The sequence below is a fragment of the Natator depressus genome, chromosome 5 (genome assembly GCF_965152275.1).
Source record: "Natator depressus isolate rNatDep1 chromosome 5, rNatDep2.hap1, whole genome shotgun sequence".
NCBI lineage: Eukaryota > Metazoa > Chordata > Testudines > Cheloniidae > Natator > Natator depressus.
In genome coordinates, this window is record NC_134238.1 from 46,740,801 (window position 1) to 46,756,486 (window position 15,686).

General features: G+C 38.4%; 1 protein-coding gene across 3 annotated transcripts in view; it reads left to right on the forward strand.

The window, feature by feature from the left end:
- The window catches only part of POC5 (POC5 centriolar protein), a 48,238-nt gene that overhangs the window by 387 nt on the left and 32,165 nt on the right, over positions 1-15,686 (forward strand). Inside the window, exons 2-3 of one of the 3 annotated variants that reach the window (XM_074952705.1) lie at positions 3,104-3,188; positions 7,673-7,823. In XM_074952705.1, the coding sequence (XP_074808806.1) occupies positions 3,105-3,188; positions 7,673-7,823 (235 nt within the window). In that variant the 5' untranslated portion in view covers position 3,104. The remainder of the gene's footprint in view (positions 1-3,103; positions 3,189-7,672; positions 7,824-15,686) is intronic. The other 2 variants (XM_074952706.1, XM_074952707.1) reach the window with 2 other exon arrangements.

A 15,686-nucleotide genomic window follows, 5' to 3' on the forward strand; every position in this document is an offset into this window, starting at 1 on the left:
CTCTCTGTCTCCCTGCCCCATAACCATAGCTGCCGCTGCCCCTCTGCATTCCCCCGCAACCTGGCCCCCACTAACCCACAGCTCCTACTGATCTCTTTCCATCCCCCATAATTGTAGCCCCCACTAACCACCCTGCCTCATAACCCCTGTGGCCTCCCCTGCTCCGATATCTGCAGTCCTTGCTGAACTTCCCCACCTGTCCATTATTCACCACCCCCACTGAACCCAGCCCCATGTACGATTATACATGAACACCATTAGCATATTTGTAATTGTATCTGAACTTCCATGTCCATTTGTGACTCTGAGATTTTCACTGAAATCCTGACACTCCTCCCTGCAAACGTGTGCATAGAGGAGTCTCCCCCTGGATTCCACACTCCTAACACGTCTTCAGTTACGTGAAATCCCCCACATTATTATCTATGACCTTATACACTTAGCTTTGTGGGTGGTACTTGCAATTATTAGCAATGCCCTCAACATGACTACTTGTGGAGTTATCCACAGCCCTCACAGAACACGTGACCTTCCACCTCCTATTTCAAATACCATAATAATCCTCTTCCCCGGTGGGAGTCGGTAACCGTTTTCTCAGTTGTATGTTCCTATCTTCTGCATTTACCCAGAGACTTTTGAAGACTCAGTTGCTCCTCCCCATCTGCACATCCCAGCAATATTATTGTTCAGTCTGATCTTGCTCTCACTAGTGCCCTTTGTAACAGTTGTTCACCTACCATTGGAGCAACTCTACCGGTGGTGCTAATGGTGGAAGCTGTAGAGTGGACATTACTTGGAAATTCCAAATACAAAACCTAATAATATAGCTATCACCTGTGTTTGCAAACTCAGGTGAGGTGTGGAGGGAGGGGGGAAGATGTGGTGAACCCTGGCTTATATAGAGAGAGGACAGATTTTCTTTTCTAATCTACAGAAAGACTCCCCTGCTAAGAGCTGTGTCAATACCAGGTTATTTGCAACATACTAGGCTTACCAAAGAAAAGTAAACATTGAACTGATCTCAAATCCTCACTTAAAGTCAAGTGCTTTGCCCACTGAAATCAAAACAAATAAGTTACTCCCTGCCCTAATATGATCTTGATTTCTGAAAATAGTGACCTCAATGCAGTAAGCCAGTTTTTCTGTTTTGTTTTAGTGTGGGTTTCTGTTGTGAAATCTATTCTTCTGGATATAAACTGAGAGAATTCCAAAATTTAAAACATACTGGATTTTCTTCTTTCAAATAAATGACCCAAACCTGAAACTGACAAACCTTGCAATTGTTTTAGTTGCACAATAAAATGCACAGTGAAGTAATACAAAGTGTTTTAGCAAATACTTGAAATTTCACTCTGTATGTCTATATATATATATCAGCTATTATATAGTTTATGGCACATTGGGCACTAGCATTAATCAGAGACTCAGCAGTCCTGTCTCTTTGAGTTTGGACCAGAAACAATCACAGCCTTTAAATTGTTTTTAAAGCATTTTTAAAATGTCAATTTCTCTGTTCTGAGAGTAACTTTCCATTCCCCAAGTCATGGATAATTCAAAGGCAGGAAATGCTACATCTCCTGTCTTTGAAGTATCTACAACAGTGACCCTGAGCACTGAGAAACCAAAAGTGTGAATTTCAGCAAGGGATTAAGCATCCTAGGGCTTCCAGTCTCTCTAACTGATTTTAAATGAGTTAAAACAAATTCAAAATCATAGTTGGGAAAGTAGCTTAAAGCTTTTCTTTATCTTTTTACATGACTGTATTGATCTTGGAGGCTATTTTAGCTAACTTGTTCTGATGTCTTTTTGTGCTGTCCTCCACAAATGTGAGTTTGGGCCCTGACAGCATGCCTGCGCATCACTGAATTTAGTGGAGCTCTATGTGAGTGCAAGGGTGTGCCCATCTAGAATCAGTTGCAGAATTGGGACCTGGAATTATTAACTAAGGTGTGCTCCCATTTTTAAATCCATTTTACAAAGCAAGCTGCTATAGCATCGCTCTTTGCAATGTGTAAAGCCCTGACAACATTTACATCAAATGACTGGATTTACGGGTTTATACTTGGCTGGTGTAAAAGTTCAGTATGGTGAAATCTTTGCATACATGATTTCTGCCTACAAAGTTTTCTTCCGCACACCAGAAAATTAGGAGAGTTACTTAAATTCTGCAAGTATTCAAAGTAAAAAACAACTATACTAGTGGCAAAAAGCTTATGTAGTGCAAGAAGAGCCTCTTTAGTTTGTTTTTTTTTCCATACAAAACAAAATAATTCCTGAAACTGTTTAAGCAATACTGGATAATCAATTATTCTGAGTAATGGAGTCTCCCCTCTCTTTAATGTGCAAACACAACTTCCATCCACATTACTACATATAACTAGGGGAATAAGACACTACCTATTTGCTTGTCATTTTGAAAACAACAATAATAGATATACAGATACTTAAAGGTGGTTACTTTCTGCCAATTTAATGATAAAATTTAAAGGAATACTGGCAAATTAAAAATACTTCTATCAAAAAATATCTATTTAAAAATTAGATAGAAAGTATGTTTTCAGTTCTCTTTTCGTATTTTATTTCACTTGTATAAACAGCCAGTTTTGCCTGTTGTATGTGTAGGTCTTTTTATACACAACCCTTTCCCCTGCTTATAAAACCACTTGCATGAACGTACTCTAGATAAAACTTTCCTGTTCTCTTTTGCTCAGACATAGCTAATAGCTGTTCCTCCCATGCACACCAGATAACTACACTGCCCTGTTATACACTGTCTAATCAGTCCTCCTAGCTCACAAATTCATACTTGACTCAATAATCATTTGTTTATTCACCCATTCTCTTCCGTATACCCTAAAATTAATCAGTTTTCTTTCTGTGCCCAACAAAATCTATTGCCTTTCAGCAGGGGCTTTTCAAAGCTGCAATACGTCGGCACCTTTCTTCCTGTTGGGCCTCAAGTCCTTTGGCTGCTCCATGTCCCAGGTCCCTACATAGGGTCTATCCTACCCAACTCCTTTGTTTAGGGAAGGGCCACAATCATTTGTTGTAACTAGAAAATGAAGTTCAGCTTCTGCTATTTTATAGAATTGTCTTTGTGCAGAATGTCATCAGATGAGGAAACAAGCACAAGTCCAGTTTTGCCAAAAGACTCAGATCGAGGCAGTTCTGTCTCTTCAGATCTTCAGGTAGGACAGAAGCAACTGCATTTGAACCTCTTTTACGGCATTTTATTTGACAAAGTGTAACTGTGAAGAAATGCTGTGGATAACTTTTTCATCTTTTTAAATTTTTATTGATTTTAGGCATACAAGAGAAATAAAAATGCTAATGGAAGGAAGCAAAATAGAGAATACAAGCAAAATTTGAGGCTTTAATAAGCAAATAACCACACTGAATCTTTATTAAGCAAAAATTAGCAAACTTGATGTAATTACACAAAAAAATTTAATATATGGAGCATGTGTCTTAACTTAAGTTTGAGAGAGCACATTAATCCCAAAAGTAGAAAAGTGCTGCTTTCTTACAGCTGTTCTCACTGGTGTGCATTACTAAATTAAAACAATAAAACTGCTGTTGAGGATAGAAAGCATCATTCTGCCTTTTGACCTTAGTGGCTAACCAATATTCAAGATCCTGAATGTTGTTTCCGTTAGGAGGAAAGAATGATGTTAGTAGTTTCTTTGGTGCAATCCTGTTTATTTACAAAGAATGTACATAGAATGCCTATGCCTCTTGTTGAATCCACCATCAGAAAGCCTATGAATAAGAACAATTCATCCATATTGCCAACACTTAAGTCAGAGGATAAGACAAAAGCGTTGTTATATAAGTTCTGAAAATAGACAGGACTGTGTCTGCATTAAATTGTTACTGAATATCAGGCAGATCCTGAGGTCAACATGCAGATAATAATCATCCTTACAGTTGGTTCAAAGTCTAGTCTAGTCTAGTGTGACAGTCACTATGGGTCAGATTTACAGAGGTACTTAACATCTATATACTGATGCTGCTTTTCTTAGAACTATTAGAGTCTGATTATTTTTTTAATCTTGAAATAATAGAATCCCAGAAACAGGACTGGAAGGGATCTCAATAGGCCATCTAGTTCAGTCCTCTGCACTGAGGCAGGACTAAGTATTATCTTCATCCCTGACAGGTGTTTGTCTAACCTGCTCTTAAAAATCTCCACTGATGTAGATTCACAGCCTGTCTAGGTAATTTGTTCCACTGATTAAGTATCCTGACAGTTAGGAAGATTTTCCTAATATCTAACCTAAATATCCCCTTGCTGCAATTTAAATCCACTACTTCTTGTCATGTCCTGGATAAGGAGAACAGTTTATAACTCTCCTCTTTATAACCTCCTTTTACATACTTGAAGACTGTTACCATGTACCCGCTCAGTCTTCTCTTCTCCAGACTACACAAACCCATTTTTTTCTATCTTTCCTCGTAGGTCATGTTTTCTAGACCTATAATCATTTTTGTTGCTCTCCTCTGGATTTTCTCCAATTTGTCCAAATCTTTCCTGAAGTGTGGTGCCCAGAACTAGACACACTAGTCCAGGTGAGGCCTTATCAGTGCTGAGTAGAATGTGTCTTTCTTACAACGCTCTGGCTAATATATCCCAGAATGATGTTTGCTTTTTTGCAGCAGTATTACATTGTTGACTCATATTTAGTTTGTGACCCACTATAATCCTTTCCTACAGTACTCCTTCCTAGGCAGTCATTTCCTATTTTGTATTTGTACAATTGATTGTTCCTTCCTGAGTGTAGTACTTTGCATTTGTCCTTATTAAATTTCATCCTATTTATATCAGACCATTTCTCCTGTTTGTAAAGATCATTTTGAATTCTAATCCTGTCCTCCAAAGTGTTTGCACGCAGTCTCAGCTTGGGTTTGTCTTCAAACTTTATAAGTGTATTCTCTCTATGCAGATATTTAATAGAACCAGACCCTGAACAGATCCCTGCAGGACCACACTTGATATGCCCTTCCAGATTGACAGTGAAGCACTGATGACTATTGAGTTTGGTTTTCCAACCAGTTATGCACCCACCTTATAGTAGATTCATCTAGGCTATATTTCCCTAGTTTTGCTTATGAGAAGGTCATGTGAAACAGTATCAGAGCCTCACTAAAGTTAAGATATATCGCATCTTCTTCTTCTCTCCACCCACAGGGGTTCTTACTCTGTCAAATAAGGCTATTAGATTGGTTTGACTTGATTTGTTCTTGATGAATCCGTGCTGACTGTTACTTATCACCTTATGTCTAGGTGCTTACAAGTTGATTGTTTAATTATTTGCTCAAATTTCTTTCTGGGTACCAAAGTTAAGATGATGGGTTGATGATTCCCTGGGTTGTTCTTATTCTCTCCCTCGCCCCCCCCCCCTTTTTTTTTTATAGATAGGTACTATATTTGCCCTTTTTCAGTTGTCTGGTATCTCTCCCATTTTCCTCGAGTTCTCAAAGATAATCGCTAATGGCACAGATCTCTTCAGCCAGTTTCTTAAGTATTCTAGGATGTATTTCATCAGGCCCTGCTGACTTGAAAACATCTAGCGTGTCTAAGTAATTCTTAACTTGTTCTTTCCTTATTTTAGCCTTAGATCCTACCCATTTACACTGATGTTCGCTACGTTTGTCATCTGATCATGCTAACCTTTTTGACATAAGCTGAAATTAAAAAAAATCATTTAATACTTCGGCTGTTGCTGAGTTTTCTGTTCTCGTTTTTCCCATCTCATAGAATAATGGAAATATTGTGTTCTCAAATACATTAATGTTTTAATATTGCAAAACTGGGCTAAATAATCCCAACCTCTCTGATCTCCAGTTTCCAGCACTTTACCTCTAGAAGCCAATTTTATGCTCCAGTGGGATTTTGTAGTTGATGTGCAGCACTGAAATAGCTTTGGAGTGATATTTAGACCATGGGGGTGTGTGTGTATGGGGAATAACGTTTTGTATCCATGTGAACCTTAAATCAGTTGGGGGGTTTTTTATACTTCACAATTGTTGGCCACCTCTGCACTTCAATGACAGTGTTGTGTTTTGTTTTGTTTTGTTTTTTTTTAATAGGATAGCGGCTTCTCTTTTTGGTTAATTACTTAAAATGTTCATAGTCCACATTAAATCTCATAGTTTGCTCTTGTTTCAATTAAAAAAAGAAAATACAAACTTCCTTTCTGTCAGCATTGCCCTGTAACTTTCTATGGCAAAGTTTCATGCCATAAATTTGGTGGCTGTTTTAGATACATGAGCAATACTTCCATGATATTACATGTTGGATCAGTTTGGATATAGTATCATATTTGTTCTTGCAAGTAATGAATGGGGTCTTACTGAGAGAAATGAGAACTTCAGAGGACTGTCTATATACTCTAATTTTCCCTTGGGTTTGGTATGAATATTTTGAGTGCTCGGGATGTACATATTAAGCAGCATGACTGTGAGAAGAAGAGTGTGGCCAAACCATGTGACTGGAAATGAAAATATCTGTTGTGTCTGTGTGTGTCTTGCTACCTTCTTGCTGTCTGTTTTTCGGCAGATGCATTAACCTTGGTTAAATAATTAATCCTTACCTAACTCACCATGCAGGGTTGCAATGAAACTTAATTTATCATTTGTATTGTGTAGTGCCTTGATATTCTAAAATAGAAGGGACAGTAGGAGTAAATAGTGATGCTGTTAGTTCACGAACAACTTTGAGCTGTTGGTTGGGCTTTCATTTCCTTGATATCTCACTGTGTTCTGGTCACAGCAAATTTCAAAGGAATCCAATTTAGCATTTCATTCTTAGAGTACTTAGAAAGCTCAACCTTTAAACAGGAGTTGTGACGTAACCTCAGCTATAGTGGTGTTGCAGTGTTGCTATAATACATGGCAGATTTCTGAACAGTTTCACTAAAGGTGCTTGCATACTATCCAAAATGATACAACCCATTTCCAGTATGCTACAATAACACACATTGAAAATTATAGAATCCAAGTTCTGGAGTTTGTGGTGGTGGTCTTTGTTTTTCCAATAAGGTATAAATGTAACACACAACAAAAGTTAAATATTTTAAAGTAAGTGAGACTATTCAAATCAAATTTAGATGGGAGGACATTAAACAACCAAATGTCGTATTTGTAATTCCTCCCAAATATATTCTCATTGTGCAAACATTGAAATCTGATGTACTCCTCATTGGCACCTCTGTGTTGGGAATAAAAGTATATTTCTTCATATACAATAAGAATGATGCGCAAAAGTAGTAGTAGGCCATCTGATAACTTAAGTGATTTGAAGAAATATTTGTCCAACACTTATGCTGTTTTTTAAAGTAATTTAGAGTGCTTCCTATAAGATCTGTAATTTTAATTCAGCTAGCAAAGAATTATTTAGAATGTGTACTGTGTGGTCGTTATAATGCATTAACTAGAATGCAGTATGGGCTTTCTAAAATAGGAAATAAAAGGGAGCTAAATCATTAACTCTGCCTATTAAATAGAGGGAAACAGCTGAGCCATGAAAACATAAGTAAAATTATTATTCTACCATGTGATACAAAACACTCATTTAAAAGCTAACATATCCATTTTCATTCCTTTCTTCCTGTGTTTGTGTTTAAAAACTATAACAGTAGCTTTATAATTATTTATCATCCTGTTGTGACAGGATGAATATGAAGAGCTGCTTCGTTATGCTGTAGTGACTCCAAAGTTTGAACCATGTGTCCTGAGGCAGTCTGAGCCTGCTGCAGAACTGACAGCACATGACAGGTTTTCAAGTTTAATGGATGAAGTCATCAATTACCCTAAGACTTCAGGTAGTGTGTGTGGGGGGGAGAGGGAGAAATGTGTTTATATGTTAGAGTATAAATAGAATTTTCGTAACATAAATAGATACTATTGTCTGAGTATCTGGTGATTGCATCATTTGAACTGCACTGGCTGATATAATATGCAAACTTTGTTACCTTAAGAAAAAAACTCTGTGATAAAGGGTTCTTTTAAATATCTGCTATTCTGGAGCTCAAAACATAAGTGTTTGTGATATAGTTAAAGCCTGTAGCATTGTTTGTCTAGTCTTAAGTTTTGTAGGGAATTTTGACGTTTTTAAAGAAACTATTCTGTCAGCCTTATATCTTACTTTAGCTTAAATCTACCTTGTGTAATAGTTTGACAATAAGCTAAGGAGGGAGTTCTACTAACAGGGGATCCCAAAACCACTGTCTGTGGAGCACTCCAGATGGTTTATGGAAACTGGCTGGTTACATGGTGCTGGTGGTTCTCTTAATTTCTAGTTGCTAAATCACAACAAAGAACTAAAAATACATAAATAGTTTGTTTTCCTGTAGGCGATTGCCGTAGTTACCATAGGGATATTTTGCAATATGGAATGGGAGGGGAAGTGGTCCACAAAGTGCACTCTGTTAAGATGTGGTCTGCATTAAGAACAAGTATTTTCAATGTTTTTCAAAACATACTATGAGATTATATGTGCTTCTTTTAAGAAGTGAACATACTAGCAAATAACACCAAAATAAAATGGTCTCCTTTTCACTTATATCCATGCAAATATATGATTTTTCTCTGATGCTAGTGACCGAGTATTGCCACTTGATAATACCCTTCCACTGATGTCTTTGAACTGACAACTTTAAACCTAAGAAACCAGTGCTATGTGTTACTTCAAAGTTTCTTGGATAATATTCCCTTTCATCTTAATAACATATACTAACTTCTCCTAAGAACATAGCTTTTCGTGTTAGAGAGCTGTTGTGAGAGTAGTTTGAGCAAGAATAATAAGCATCATAAGATAAAGCAAAGCATTTTATGTGTTGTCTAATGTGAAAAGATGCTCCAACATGGAGAGCATTTATTAATATGCATTTTTTATCATTAGGAATCTGCTGGGTTTACACAATGTTTGAATGGCTTATTTTTTTAATGGTGTTTGTTTTTTTAATTTTCAAGTAGTAACAATTTAACGGTTCATTGGATGTTCCAGGCCGTAAGTCAATGTTTTCAGGGCAGCAGTAGCAGCTGTGTCCCTTGTACTTCCCCTTCCACAGAGGTTTGGCCAGTTAATCTGTGTAGTGAAAGCCACATTCATACACTCTGGCCAGCAACACCCTTTCTCCTACTCTTCCCCTCCTTTCCAAACACTCAGATGCCACTTGAAGAAATGCTTCTTCATTTATAAGAGGCGCTGAATCCTCCATTAGTGCATCATCTCCAAAACTTCTCCCAAGTGCAGCACGACCACAGTGGATTCTCTGAACACAAGAACCTCTGTGGGAAGGGGTAGAAGGCCGGTTTTTACCCCTGATAAGAGCACAAGAGTGGCAGGTGATACTGAAATGCAGACACACACACACAAGGAATTTGAAAACTCATATTTGAGAACAATTAATGCTGTCATGGAAAGGTTCAAATGCAGTCTGTGTAGTTCTGTGCTTATGAAGCTTATGGGCATGAGCATGAAGTGACCTCTCTGGGATGAGAAGAGGTTATGAGAATGTCTGTGGCTACGTCCACACTACAGCTGGGATTGACACTCTGATATCGATCCACCGGCAGTTGATTTAGCGGGTCTAGTGAAGACCCACCAAATCGACAGCAGATCACTCTCCAATCGACCTCCGGTGGTAATTCGACCTAAGGTATGTCGACTCCAGCTACATGAATAATGTAGCTGGAGTTGCGTAGTGTAGGTTGACTTACTGTGGTAATGTAGACGTAGCCTGTATGCGAAGTGTGTCAGTGCTGTGTAATAAACAGTAACATGCCCAGTGCCGACAGCCGGAGCCAAAGCAGTCACAGATCTGTTAAAGTCACAGAATACATGACCTCTGTGACTAATTCGTATCCTTAATCATAGAGTTCCATGTTGTCCGCCAACTCTTGCTAGAGTGAGAGCAGATACATCTGGGAATAGAGTCCACTATGGTACAAATGATTTGAATTCAAAAGAATTTTTCTCTGGGCTTCAAATCTCCCAGCACAATGAATGCGGATGGTGAGGGAAACATTAATTACAACTGGTTGGTTTTATGTATCTTTCAGTTTCTCCTTCTGTAAAATAGGGGTAATGAGACTCATCCCCATTGGAAAGTATTTTGATATCTATGGTTAAAAAGTACTAAGAAAGAGTTAGGTGGTATTAACATGATGTAGGTCAGCAGGATTCAAACACAATTGTAACACTCTAGAATTGTAGGACAGTTCTAGAACAAGTTGCTGGAAACCCCCGAGTTGCTGAGCCTGTGAAGGTAAATGAGGAAAAGTCCCAATTTTGTACCAGTTTGGAACAATATTACATAGCAAATCCCAGTCCAAAAAATACTGCTGGTGTTGACTAGAGATTTCAATTCCATCTACACTGAAATCATAGAATCATAGAATATCGGGGTTGGAAGGGACCTCAGGAGGTCATCTAGTCCAACCCCCTGCTCAAAGCAGGACCAATCCCCAATTTTTGCCCTACATCCCTAAATGGCCCCCTCAAGGATTGAGCTCACAACCCTGGGTTTAGCAGGCCAAAGCTCAAACCACTGAGCTATCCCTCCCCCCAATATTTTTTTTTAATTTAAAGAATAATAATAAAAAAAAAAAGCAGGACCAATCCCCAATCAGTCTCCATGGATACAGTTTTCTGATTCATGGTATGATTTTCTTCAGAATTGAACAAATGTAGTGCTTGATGCTGACATCCTATTCAAGTTCAGTACCTTGCTCTGCAACAGGATTATTTATGGAGTATGATAATACTTGGTATAAGTAAAGGTAACAGAATCAGGGCCCATAGACAGCCATTTGTTTGATTGCTCCTACTTTCTTGAAGAGGGTACTACAGGAAGATAGGCTGTCTGTCTGAAAAGAATGCTGAGAATTTTTAAAGCTACCATATACACCACAAATACGCATTTATTTTCAGTCAGGCAAAACAGACTGGTTACAGTGGCATTTCTAGTATGAAACAGCCAAAACCTTGTGAAGGACAAGCTTAATAACTGAATAAGAAACTGAGAGATTTTCTCCCTGCAAGTTATTCTTCTAAAAATGTTCATAAATTAAAAATAATCCTACATCCAAGGTGAGTGCTCAGGATTCTGTGTTTTTTCTTGTCACGATTTATGACCTTACTATTTAAAGTTTTTTTTATACTGTGCTCATCATCTCTGTATCTGAGTGCCTAACAGTGTAGAGTTGAATTGGCAGTTCTGCTTTAGTTTGAGTGGGTATTCTTGCTGTCTAAACATAGAACCTGAGCTGCTAAATTGTCAGGTCAGAAAGGAAAAATTGACTTTGAGACTAAATATTTCCAGATAAACAATGTTTTCTTTCATAGTTCAATTAAAACTGACAAACTGAAAAGGGAACTAAAGAACCTTTAGGTTCTTTACAGAAAAAAGATTCACCTTTACTTCTCCAGTCCTCATTGGCCGAGTGTCAAGGTTCCTTCCCCACTCTGAACGCTAGGGTACAGATGTGGGGACCTGCATGAAAAACCTCCTAAACTTATCTTTACCAGCTTAGGTCAAAACTTCCCCAAGGTACAAAATATTCCACCCTTTGTCCTTGGATTGGCCGCTACCACCACCAAACAAATACTGGTTACTGGGGAAGAGCTGTTTGGACACGTCTTTCCCCCCCAAAATACTTCCCAAAACCTTGCACCCCACTTCCTGGACAAGGTTTGGTAAAAAGCCTCACCAATTTGCCTAGGTGACTACAGACCCAGACCCTTGGATCTTAAGAACAATGAATAATCCTCCCAACACTTGCACCCCGCCTTTCCTGGGAAATGTTGGTTAAAAAGCCTCACCAATTTGCATAGGTGACCACAGACCCAGACCCTTGGATCTTAAGAACAATGAATAATCCTCCCAACACTTGCACCCCGCCTTTCCTGGGAAATGTTGGTTAAAAAGCCTCACCAATTTGCATAGGTGACCACAGACCCAAACCCTTGGATCTGAGAACAATGAAAAAGCATTCAGTTTTCTTACAAGAAGACTTTTAATAGGAATAGAAGTAAATAGAAGTAAAGAAATCACCTCTGTAAAATCGGGATGGTAGATACCTTACAGGGTAATTAGATTCAAAACACAGAGAACCCCTCTAGGCAAAACCTTAAGTTACAAAAAAGATACACAGACAGAAATAGTTATTCTATTCAGCACAATACTTTTCTCAGCCATTTAAAGAAATCATAATCTAACACATACCTAGCTAGATTACTTACTAAAAGTTCTAAGACTTCATTCCTGGTCTATCCCCGGCAGAAAGAGCATATAGACAGACTGAGACCCTTTGTTTCTCTCCCTCCTCCCAGCTTTTGAAAGTATCTTGTCTCCTCATTGGTCATTTTGGTCAGGTGCCAGCGAGGTTACCTTTAGCTTCTTAACCCTTTACAGGTGAGAGGAGTTTTTCCTCTGGCCAGGAGGGATTTCAAAGGGGTTTACCCTTCCCTTTATATTTATGGCACGCCCCCCCAAATCTCAGCTAGGGTGAAACACTGGCTGGGATTTCTTCCTGGAGCTCTAGGAAAAACAGAGTTAATAAGACACATGCATCTCTAAATATACTACCAAGTACATAAAGACTAACAATATTTTCTACATCTCAAGGACGATTTTAACCAGTTGATTCTGGGAAACTTTCACGGGAGAGTGCATCAGCCACTTTGTTAGAAGCTCCTGAGATGTGTTGGATGTCGAAATCAAAATCTTGGAGAACTAAACTCCACCGAAGAAGTTTTTTGCTATTTTCTTTGACGGTGTGAAGCCACTTCAGTGCAGCATGGTCGGTTTGCAGGTGGAAACGCCATCCCCAAACATACGGGCGTAGCTTTTCCAGAGCATAGACAATGGCGTAACATTCTCTTTCAGTGACTGACCAGTTGCTTTCCCTCTCAGACAGTGTTTTGCTGAGAAACACTACAGGGTGGAATTCTTGATCAGGTCCTTTCTGCATTAAAACTGCTCCCACACCACGCTCGGACGCATCTGTGGTAACTAGGAACGGTTTGTCAAAGTCTGGGGCCCTTAGTACAGGGTCAGACATGAGTGTCGCTTTAAGCTTGTTAAAGGCCTTCTGACACTTTTCGGTCCACTGAACAGCATTTGGCTGTTTCTTTTTGGTTAGGTCTGTCAGTGGGGCGGCGAGGTTACCTTTAGCTTCTTAACCCTTTACAGGTGAGAGGAGTTTTTCCTCTGGCCAGGAGGGATTTCAAAGGGGTTTACCCTTCCCTTTATATTTATGACACCGTGAACTAACATTTTGTGTGTCATTTTAAAACCTTTGAGTTCGTAATTTGGTCGTAATTTGTTCTGAACTTAAAATGGAAACATTTTTCTAGGTGAGCTATACGCAAAATGCAGCCTCTCAGTTATGCTCCATTCAATTTATCTTGGATCATCTAATACCTCTAAAGATGTATGGTTTATCTGTTGCAATGATTTAGGCTAATTGGTGAGTAGCAGATCACCCCCACCCAATTAAAGGATCTTCAGTTTCTGCACATTCTACAGTTAAATGATTCCTTAAGAGGATGATTTATCTTTATGCTTGGGTATGGAATTCCTCCACCTCATCCTATTTAAGCTTAATTCTTACTAGATTTAACTTTACACCATTTGAGTGTGCTGGGGACTATTCCTTATACCATCTCTAAAGTTTTGTTTGTGCTTATTTCAACTGATAGAATAAGTGAAATTTAGGTGCTTGTTGATCCTCCTTTCATAGGTGTGTGTTTTTTGTTAATTTTTTTTTTTTAAACACAAGCGTAAACTGACATTACATCCTTCCCCTGGAAAGCCTTCTGATTTATTATCCTGACAATCTTTCTATTCCCATGCAGTTCATGTGGAGAAGCCAGAGTATATAGATTCCAAGGCCAGAAGGAACCATTATGATCATGTAGTCTGACCCCGTATAACATAGGTCATAGAACTTCCCTAAAACAATTCCTAGAACATCTCTCTTAGAAAAACAGCCAATTCTGATTTAAAAATTCAGTGATGGAGAATGCACCACGACCCTTGGTAAATTGTTCTGAGTTAATTACTCTCACCATCAAAAATGTATGCCTTATTTCCTTCTGAATTTGTGTAGGTTCAACTTCCAGCTATTGTTTGTGTTATAAATTTCTCAGCTAGCTTGAAGAACTCATTATTAAATATTTGTTCCCCAGGGAGGTACTTATAGGCTAATCAAGTCACTCCTTAACAATCTCTTTATTAGACTCAAGGAGCTCAATCTGTTTAGCTTATCACTATAAGGCATGTTTTCTAATCCTTTAATCATTCTCATGAGTTTTTTCTGAATCCTTTCCAGTTTTTCAACATCCTTTTTGAATTTTTGACACTGGAACTAGAAACAATATTCCAGCAGCAGTCACACCAATGCCAAATTTAGAGGTAAAAATAACCTCACTCCTCCTCGAAATTCCCCTGTTTATGCATCCAAGGATCGCATCAGCCCTGCTGACCACAGCATCACAGTGAGCGCTTATCTTTAGCTGATTATCAACCATCACCCCAAATCTTTTTCAGAGTCGCTGCTTCCCAAAATAGTCCCCCATCCTGTAAGTATGGCCTACATTCTTTGTTCCTAGATGTATATGTTTACATTTCACCATGTTATAAAACATGTTGTTTGCTTGCATTCAGTTTACCACGCAATCCAGATTGCTCTGAGTCAGTGACCTGTCCTATTCATTATTTTCCACTCCCCCAAATTTTGTGTCACCTGCAAACTTTATCAGTGATTTGTTTTCTTCCATGTCATTTCATAAAAATATTGAACAGGGTAGGGCCAATAACGATCCCTGCTGGACCCCGTTGGAAATAGAGCCACTCAGTGATGGTTCCCCATTTACAGTTACATTGAGACAAATTAATTAGCCAGTTTTAACCCATTAAATGTGCCCCCACGTTCATTATATTATATTATAGTCTTTTAAATCAAAATGTCATGCAGTAGCAAGTCAAATGCCTTACAGAAGTCTAAGTATATTATATCAAAACTATTACTTCTGTCAGACAAACTTGTCATCTCATCCAAAAAAAATCAAGTTCGTTTGACAGGATCGGTTTTCCATGAACCTGTGACAATTTGCATTAATTACATTATCCTCCTTTAGTTCTGTATTAATCGAGTCTGGTATCAGCTGCTCCATTATCTTGTCCAGAATCGATGTCAGATTGACATGCCTATAATTACCTGGGTCATTCTGTTTACTGTTTAAAAAAAATTGCACATTAGCTTTCTTCCAGTCTTCTGAAACTTCCCCAGTGCTCCAAGGCTTACTGAAAATCAAATCAACAGTCTGAGCTCCTCAGCCAGCTCTCTAAAAACTCTTGAATGCAAGTTATCCAGACCTGCTGATTTTAAAATGTCTAACTCTACTAGCTTCTGTTTACCATCCTCCAGATATACTAGTGGAATGGGAAGAGTATCATCACCACCATGTGGTGAGAATATATCATCTGTTTCTTCCCCCCAAATATAGGACAGATATATTTATTGAACCCTTCTGACTTTTCTGCATTATTATTATTATTATTTTATGATTCCACCATTTCCTCATAGTAATAGACCAATACCACTGTTGGGGTTCTTTTTGTTCCTAATATATTTCAAAAACTCCTTTTGTCCTTATATCTGCTAGGCTTCCTTTA